We start from the raw sequence: 9,721 nt of genomic DNA, 5'->3' as shown, positions 1-9,721 counted from the left end.
CGAGAGGGAGCGAGCGAGAGCCGAGAGAGATCCAATCCAGTCCAGCCCAGCCCAGTCCCCTCGCCCGCCGCCGTCGCCGCCGCTTCGATTCGCTCCGGTTCCGCGCTTGCTAGCTCGCTCAGGCGAGGTAAGTTCCGGTGCGGCCTCGTCCGCTATGCTGCTGTGCTCGGCTTTGGCTCAGATCCGCGTGCGCGCGGGTCCCGCCGCCGACGACCTCCCCGGTTCTCTTCTCAGGCTGCTTGCTGCTCAGGTTGCAGGTTCGGCGGCGAGGGAGGAGGGGGATCGGAATGGGCGCGCGCGTGTCCAAGGCCACCTCCTGCTGCTGCCTCCGCGGGCAGCTCCACGGCAGCACCCGCCTCGACGACCCCGGCTCCGGTGCGTGCCCACTGCCGCTCGCAATGCTCCATGCTCGCTTGCTTCGCCCTGCTTGCTACTAGCTCTCGAGATTTTCCGCTTGCTATTTCTGGCGGCCGCCTTCCCCTTTTCCGGAGCCTGTCGGCTTCCGCGATTTCTGCTCCGCTGGCCCCCGAGATTGCCGGCGGGGGCGGGATTCGGGGGGCGGGTCTCCGATCGACCGCGCGTGCGCCGCGCCGACCGCCGCCGCATTTGGGGGCGGCTGACGATGGGTTGAGCCCAAGGGTTATTACTCGCCTCTGATTCGTTACTAGGCCCGCGGATTGGGCTGGCCAGATGGGTGGGGATCGGGGTAATCCGACCGACTGACTGACCGGGGCAGGCGGCTTTTGGTGCGCAGAGGAGGACGAGCAGGGGGAGGCGTACGAGCTGCCGGCGTTCCAGGAGTACACCTTCGAGCAGCTGCGGCTGGCCACGGCCGGCTTCGCCGTGGAGAACATCGTGTCCGAGCACGGCGAGAAGGCGCCCAACGTCGTCTACAAGGGGAAGCTCGACGCGCAGCGCCGCATCGCCGTCAAGCGCTTCAACCGCTCCGCCTGGCCCGACCCGCGCCAGTTCCTGGTATGTGCCCCACCTGTCGCCCTCGCTTCGCTTATCCTCTCTGGTAACAATGCGCGTCTGGTGGGTGTTACTAATGCTGCCTTGATGCCACTAGTTCGTTGCTGGTTAGTAGTAGTTATTGTGCTGCTTGCAATTTGAGAATGATAGAGGATGATGTCTCTTATCATGGAGGTCGTTGATTTCTACCTGCTCCTGACCTGCGATGATATGCGCGCTTGTTAATTTACTTATCTTGCTTTTGGATGGATTCTTATGATGGCTGGCAGATGAAAGGGTGGCATCTACCAACTGTCTGGCCAGCATATTTTTCTTTTTGTACGATTATTAGATTCCAATGTTCAACCAGTGTGAGACAGCAATCAATCATTACCAGCCACTACTTGTCCCATATCCCCATCATTGTGTTCTACTAATGCTCTTGGCAAATCAACGATTCAGCATTTTTACAATCTCTATTGCGTTGCTATCATAATTGGCGTCAAATATGCTAATCTATTTGACAAGGTTGTGTATTTTCTTACTGTACTAGGTCCACTCCTTGGTCCAGTGCTTTATATGACCCTTCTGCTATCAGTCATCTCACTTTATTTTTTTTTTGCTTTTAGGGTGATATCTTTATTTAGATGGCTAGTAATATGTAGAAGTTTTTGCTCTGTCTGTAGCAGGACAGTGGATGGCATTTTTATGTGTCAAAAGTCGGAACAAAATCCTGTTTGTTGATACATTTTTTGCTTGACCCATACAGTTCCAGTAATTTTCTAAGATTTGCCAATATCTTTTGGGGAAATAATTATGCTTCAGGAAGAAGCTAAATCAGTTGGTCAGCTCCGGAGCAAAAGGTTAGCAAACCTGCTTGGCTGTTGCTGCGAAGGTGACGAGAGATTGCTTGTTGCAGAGTACATGCCTAACGACACACTAGCAAAACACCTTTTCCACTGTGAGTCGCCTTGCATTTCCTGGTTGTAATTATGTTTAGCGCAGTTTGTCATTGTTATCTATTATTTTTCTCAACCTTTAAGCTTAAGTACTTACAGGTTCATGATGTCGTATCTGTTAATGATTGATCTCTGTCCATGTCTAAATTTTGCAAATGAATTTTGACAAGAAATTGTTCGGATTGTTCATTTTCTAAACATTGTTCCTCATGACTGTTGGTAATTATGTTTACCACAGTTTGTTATTGTTATCTATTATTGTTCTCAACCTATAGGTTCATGATGTCGCATCTGTTAGTGATTGGTCTCTGTTCATGTCTAAATTTTGCAAATGGATTTTGACAAGAAATTGTGCAGATTATTCATTTTCTAAACATTGTTCCTCATGACTGTTGGTAATTGTTACATAATGCATAGGAGTAATAAGATTATCTGTTTTAGACACATTAGGTCATGCAACTCAAATATTTCTTGAAAGATTCTCACACTTGTATTATGTCTAGTCTAGCTATCATTTCGGACCTTTAAGTGGACTGGGACCATCTGCACATTATCTTTAATGCCTTACTTGGTTAATGATGTAATATTTCTCCATTATTGTATGCATTTGACAGGGGAAACCCAAGCGATGAAATGGCCCATGAGATTAAGGGTTGTTCTCTATCTTGCTGAGGCTTTAGAATATTGCACCAGCAAGGGGCGTGCTCTCTACCATGATCTTAATGCCTACAGAGTTTTGTTTGATGATGTGAGTATCATGCAAATTGTTTTGCCAGCATGGTAAACTTTATTTATATGCGTGTTTGCTGTTGCATTGGTTGATTTATACATTGTTTACATGCTGCAGGACTGTAACCCTAGACTTTCATGCTTTGGCCTTATGAAGAACAGCCGGGATGGCAAAAGTTACAGTACCAATCTGGCATTTACTCCTCCCGAATACATGAGAACTGGTTGGTTCCTTTTTTATGTTGCTAAAACCCTATAGCTTGCTGTAGCAGTCCCAGGATGATCTTAGTAGAATCTTTCTTGTCAGACCACATCGGTACCGAGCTTTCTTGCAAAGCTGCTATGCTCTAATGATGTAGTTGTGTAGTTTGAGATTATACCTTGAGTTTATTTCTGCTTGTGGAACATCCTTAACCACTGTACAGTGGGGATGGGGCGGGTTCAACTTCCTTAATATTATGTCATAGTATAGCACCGTTTACATAACACCCTATATTAGATTCTCTGAATGTTTTTGCTTCCTAATGGTTTGATCTGTGAACTAAATATACTAAGTAGTTGTAAATTTCAACTGGCATGGCTTACAATATGATTCGAATCCATGAATATACCTTGAGATCTTCACATGTTGTGATAATTGTAAGAGGAGAGGATCTGCATAGATCTCAAGGTTGCGATTCATGGTTGAGATAGTGTGTAGAGTCACCCTTTCATGATAGATGATATTGGCAGTTCGCCCTTTTTACAGAACCTAGGTTCAATGCTAGCTTCACAATCAAGCATGTTAACTTCTTTTGAAGATTATATAATGTTTCATTTGAGTTCTTTGTACTAGGCAGTCTAGGTGATACCTTCATCTCTTTTTAACCACGTATAAACACTTTACTGCCCCAAAAACAACATATTGTCATTTATTACACCACAGTTCACCTCTAACATCACCCTCACACTTTCGTGTTTATTCTTTTACTTGCAGGACGTATAACACCTGAAAGTGTCATATATAGCTTTGGCACCTTGCTACTGGATGTTCTTAGTGGGAAGCATATTCCTCCGAGCCATGTAACAACTTTGAGCTTTAGTTCTTCCACATCATTTTCTATCTTACTTCGCTTCTTTGGCATTATTATACATTTATTGTAATTTTAAGCTTCTTCAGCATCATTATGCATTTGTTATTTTATTTACTGCTATAGTATGTCTTAAATGATTCTATGTCATAAAGCTGTCTGATAGGTACGCTGACCAGGGAGTTAATTGATTTCCTAGTTTTTCTTCCAACTGCCTTCTGGTCTTCATGCATGTGAAGCAAAATGTGAAACTATTTCTTGTATGAAGATATTGGCCTGTACTCACTATGTCCATTGAACAATGTGAAGAATATAAATATAAGTCCTTATCTCCATCAACTTGCAGCAAGAAATGGATTGACTATTTGGGATCTTTAGTATAGGAAAACAACACTTTAATAGCGGGATAAAAAGAATAATTTCCTAGAACAATGGCTAGAGCTTGATTTTGCACCAAATAGTTGTTTATATCTTCACTTTACCAGACTAACTGATGCTAATTAATATCTGCAGGCCCTTGACCTGATTCGAGATCGGAACTTTAGCATGCTTACAGACTCGTGTTTAGAGGGTCAATTTTCAAATGAGGAGGGAACTGAACTGGTACGATTAGCTTCAAGGTGCCTGCACTATGAACCCCGAGAACGGCCGAATGTAAGATCTATGGTTCAAGCATTGGCTCCTCTTCAGAAGGATGTTGAGGTGAACTTTCCTTACTCTGTTTATCACCACTGAATTCAAGTTATCTTCCTATTAAATTTGGTGCAAAAATGCCACCATGGGTTTTGGTATGTGTAATGTGCTATATAGTCCTGTCTTCAAATAAGTCATTTCCATCTCCCAGCTTTATGAACTTTTCTTAGCCTGACAGTATAATACATAGCAAGGGTCAAATAAGCCGGTAGCACCTTTAGAATTTAATGTGAAAAAGTAGATATGGCGAACACTAACTTATTAGTTATCTTGCTCCCGATCAACATTGGACATGAAGTATATAATGTTATAACTGCAGCGGTGTCGATCTGTTTTGTAGACTCCATCTTACGAACTGATGGATATGCCTCAAGCCGGTGCATCATCTGTCCAATCATTGCCTCTTTCTCCTCTTGCTGACGCTTGTTCCAGAAAGGATCTGACAGCAATACATGAAATTCTAGAAAAGACGGGGTACAAGGATGATGAGGGAACTGCAAATGAGGTAACTAATAAAATCATCAATACTTTATGTGGTGCACTTTATGTTTTGATCCAACATATAATATCACATATCTTTCGGGGGAAGTTTTAATGTAAGACCTCTTTTGGTAGCATGCAAAATGCATTTTGGTTGAGTGATTAAAGTATATCACATATCTTTCAGGGAGATTTAATAGTGAAGACATCTTTCCATATGTTCATAAATAAACAGACCACTTCCCTAACTAGTTAATATTCTATATGTACTCGACTTATCCCAAATCTGATTCCTTCTTTGCATGCGTATGCTAGCTGAGGGCATTTGCCTATGTCCAAATGTTTCTTATGCAACATTTGTTAAGAAGCATATGAAAACGTAAAACTAGTCTGACACCGCCATTATCTCAGAACTGAAACTGTGTCCTGTAAAATGATTTTGGATAATCTTTGTATTTGTACATTTTGAAGCAGAGGAATGCCAAAACCTTTAAAAAGACCCCCTTTCTGTTCTTGTGAGGCCTGTTATAAGAACAAGCATAGAACTGGGGAGGAGTCTTAAGACTCCTAGCGTCGCTTTGGATAGATTCTCTTGCCTAACCTTGTACATGTAGTCTTTTTTCTTTCTCTGTACAATCCTTTTCCTGAGCCCTATCTGCACTCCTGTCTATAGACTCTTGTACTTTTATTAATATTTACTGTGGAGGCCTCCCCTACAGTTTCCCAAAACAAGAAAATCTATGGATTGGTATTTTCCTTTGTTTTACTGAAACTGTTAAAATTGCTTTGCTGTTACATGATCTTTGTCCCCTCTTTCTTTGCTGCAGCTTTCATTTCAGATGTGGACCAATCAAATGCAGGACACATTAACCTCAAAGAAGAAGGGTGACAGTGCATTTCGGCAAAAGGATTTTACTACTGCTATTGATTGTTACTCTCAGGTTGCTTTCACTTCTCAATTTCTTTCGTTCTTCTATACAAGTTGACATGTCTCATGTTGAAATGTCTGCATCATGCCACAGTTACCATTCGATCTCCTAAAATTCAAAAACACTAGTAGTAGCAACTAATTCCAGGCTATGAAGTATTGTAGATCCGTTGACTTTTCTAACAAAGGCTATGAACCAATGTTGACTCTGTTCATTGCTGTTGATTTGTGACATGCAGTTCATTGAAGTTGGTACGATGGTTTCCCCCACCATTTATGCTCGGCGTTGCCTATCATATCTGATGAATGGCATGGCAGAACAGGCTCTCAGTGATGCAATGCAGGCGCTAGTAATATCTCCGACATGGCCGACTGCATTTTACCTTCAAGCTGCAGCGTTGCTTTCTTTAGACATGGAGAATGAAGCTCAAGATGCTCTCAAGGATGGTTGTGCCCAAGAGACAAGTAGCAGCAGCGGACGCTGAATATGAACTGATTTCTTGTCTAGGAAATGCACATAATTCCAGGTATTGTCTTTCACCAAATCTTGTTACTATTGTAAATTTGTAATACCTCTGTTAATTTCAGTGTCCAAGTATGTCAGTTTTGATAGTTTGGGTTGTACCAAGGATTTCTGAACATGTTTGTGCAATATATGCAGTTCGTATTGATACATTGTGGATCATGCAATCAAATATAGAATCCAATTTAAATTGGTACACCTTATTTATTTATTTATTTATTTTTACTATAAATGTCATTAGCTGGTGAAGTGTTTCAAATATCATTGTTATCGCTTGGAAGTTGAAACAATGCTATGCAACCAGGAATACTTTTGTCTTGAGTTTGTTTGCTCAAGATATTCTATGAACAGCGGATACTAAAAAGAGACACCCTGATATTACTTGATATATGTTATTAAGTAATGTCCTCATTATGGCCCAGGTGCTCGCTTGAACAAAATCATTGGGATGGAAGACAACTTTGGCGGCCAAGTGTTCTTTGAGCTTCTTATGATCTGTGTGCGCGAAACTACGTCGTCCCTCGTCCGTATGTAAATATGGAACAAAGCGACAACAGAGACCAGGAAAGAGATGCCATATACATTGAAAGGGTGAATAAGCCCCGTAGACAGGAATTTTTTTGTGGAAGCCGAAAAATCCGTCTTGGTTCCTCCCACCGAAGAAGGGAGAAAAAAAACGAGAGATTGTTGATGTACATTATTTGTAAACCTGTACAGTTTTTCCTTTTCGGAGCAGGATCGCCTTCGGCTGAATGGTTGCCAAAAATTTCTTGGTTTCTGTTACTATGATTTCCAACTGTCGAAATGCATTTGGGGGAGTAGTCGTCGCCTTTGTAAGCTTACCGGCTTCTGATTTTATTTTCTCCCCGTGCCGCCACCGATTTCTTCGAGTTCTGATCGTGCTTATTCTCGTGATGTAGTTGTGGAGGGTTAGGAGAAAAGTAGGTGGTCAAGGGCAGGCTTATGATCTTTACCGTTTCTAAGCTCCCAAGAAATGAAGCTCCATGGGTGAATTGGGGATGTGGGACCATCATGTCATTCACTGAAAGAGATGTCTTTACCGCCTTAAGCCCAAGCTTTGTTTACACATGTCCTGTTCTCCGGCGTCGGGGCTCAGGTGGGCAAATGCACCCACATGAGCTTGCAGTAGGTCGTGACACTGAACGGGATAAATACTAAACCAACCGGCTAGAGACTTGCACGTGCACGTCTCAAATGTTGATCTTACTCCCTCCATCTGAAAAAGCTTGTCTCAGATTTGTTCCTCACGTGGATGTATCTAGTATTAACTTGGTGTTAGATACATCCACATGAGGGACAAGTTTTTCGGACGGAGAGAGTACTAAAAACTCCCTCCATTCCAAATTACTCGTCGTGGTTTTAGTTCAAATTTGAACTAAAACCATGACGAGTAATTTCGAAGGGAGGGAGTAGTAAGCATCCACGTGCAACACATGTTTCATTTGATATTATAACCAGATATGGGATTCACATGCATAGAATTTTTTTTTGATAGTACTAAAAATATTATAAATCAAGTTATAATTTAAAATGAATATTAAGAAACAGTGTAATTTAACATCATATGCATGTAGCTAGTAAAGACACATCTAATTATCTCATGACTTCTTATACCCTTAAACAATGCTTGTACAATTGGATGTTCTCTCTGGCTTCATTCTCGTACCGAGAATAATAGCAGCCTGTTGAGTGAATAGGCAGCTGCTAAGCAGATTTGACCATATTTTTGAAGCTTGGGTGCAATGGTTAAAAGTTCTCAAAATGAATTACCTTAGATCGAGGAATGGAAAATTGAACCAAAAATAAACAGGGAATATTATCCGACACTGATCTAGGCAAAGCTTTCACAAACGTATTAGGGTAGGAAGAAGTCCAGTGATTGAATGTTGGGACGTTGCAGAGCAAAAAAAAGAAGAAAGAAAACAGCTCGAGACAAACAGAACACATTACTTTAGGATGAATGATGCCCAAGTGCCTGATGTAATCTTATTGTCCTCATCAAGCAAATAGGTTTTCCCGACAACTAGGAGCTACTCTGATCAAACCATTGCAAAAACAAGCCTAACCCCAAAGCCGAATATTGAACATCCCTAAAATAGTACCTGTCATCGAAGGTGGATTGGGAACGGCATGTTCGACTCCGCAATGGCATAGTCATCATGATAGAGCGGCGGAATTGCGCCGAGCGCCATGTTAGACTGGAACATATCCCCTGGAAGTAAAATAAATACTTTGTTGTTGTCTCGATGATGAAACACGTTTTCTTTTTTTCCTCCAGTTTGGATTTTACATCGTATACACACTGGCTTGCTCTTCGAAACTTGCTATACCCAAAAATTATCTTCATTTTACTAACGATTTTTTTCCCTCCGATCGGGAATAAGTGTCATTGTTTTAGTTCAAATTAGCCACTTATTTCCGATCGCAGGGAGTATTATTTTCCTACTCATAATATTTTTTTCTTCCAACAATATAACTTTATCAATCGGCAAGTTCATGCAAATGTGAAATGTTCATATTATTTTTGTAACACAATTGCCCCAAATAAGGTACTGAAGAGAAAATGGAGTTTAGGTAGGAAGAGAGTTTCTTTGGTTCCATCCACATCACGAACATCACTTGGAGAAGAGGCTCGTGGACTCTAGGGACCCGGGGGTCCCAACACGTACGGGTGAGAAAAGCCTAGGGTTTTACACCAATGTCGATGTGCCACACCAAGAGGCGATGTGTATAGGTTAGGTGTGCTCTCAAACTAGCTCAAACACCTCGAACCCTCTTAACAGTGCGGTTGTCCTATGATTTTTTTTTTGAATTTTAAAAAATGTTAGGGTTGTAAAAATGGTAATAAAAAAATGTTCCAAAAAAGTTTTAAAATGTTTGCATTGGGGGGGAGGGGGGGTCTGAAATTGTAAAGAATGTACGAGCTGAAAACTATTCGGTTTTTTGTTCTCAAGTATTGATAAAATGTTCCTATTTCTAAAGCATATTCTCAAATTTTAAGATATGTTAACTTTCTGTGACATCGTTACATGGGCCAGCCCATGTGAGTGTGCGATAGGCCACATAACGACACCCAAAAGCACAACCAAACAAATACAACAAGGTGTGGTCCCGGAAGAAAACCTAGAATCCGATTTCCCATTTTGTCGCCTACCCCATCACAATTTCTCCATTTCGAGCACTATGGCGAGATACGGGAACCCCAACCCTTCCATCGCTGCGAGATCCGAGAGGCTTAGCTCTTCCTCCACCATCGTCACCCAACCACCACCATCGGATGAGGTTTTGTCATCTCCCTCAGGCCCTGTCGACGGTCGCCCAAGGCCAGCTCATTGGGTCGAAGACCTCCCTCCTCCACGACAACCGC

General features: G+C 42.2%; 1 protein-coding gene across 3 annotated transcripts; it reads left to right on the top strand.

Annotated features, from left to right (window-relative positions):
- On the top strand, positions 1-7,122 carry LOC119366486 (probable serine/threonine-protein kinase BSK3). 3 transcript variants are annotated; one of them, XR_005176052.1, is made up of 13 exons: positions 1-127; positions 251-375; positions 755-975; positions 1,777-1,912; positions 2,525-2,658; positions 2,758-2,863; positions 3,616-3,701; positions 4,223-4,411; positions 4,743-4,907; positions 5,710-5,823; positions 6,050-6,337; positions 6,756-6,766; positions 6,841-7,122. XR_005176052.1 is itself a non-coding variant. In XM_037632228.1 (12 exons), exons 2-11 carry the CDS (start codon positions 288-290, stop codon positions 6,293-6,295), a joined length of 1,485 nt encoding a protein of 494 aa, XP_037488125.1. In that variant the 5' UTR covers positions 1-127; positions 251-287; the 3' UTR covers positions 6,296-6,337; positions 6,756-7,122. The 3 variants fall into 3 exon arrangements, 2 of the variants coding, with proteins under 2 accessions (XP_037488125.1, XP_037488126.1); XM_037632228.1 differs by having other exon boundaries at positions 6,756-7,122; XM_037632229.1 differs by having other exon boundaries at positions 13-137; positions 6,756-7,122.
- Positions 7,123-9,721: the final 2,599 nt, after the last annotated feature.

The sequence above is a fragment of the Triticum dicoccoides genome, chromosome 2B (assembly GCF_002162155.2).
Source record: "Triticum dicoccoides isolate Atlit2015 ecotype Zavitan chromosome 2B, WEW_v2.0, whole genome shotgun sequence".
In the NCBI taxonomy this organism is placed as follows: domain Eukaryota; kingdom Viridiplantae; phylum Streptophyta; class Magnoliopsida; order Poales; family Poaceae; genus Triticum; species Triticum dicoccoides.
This window is presented reverse-complemented; position numbering and strand designations above follow the sequence as displayed.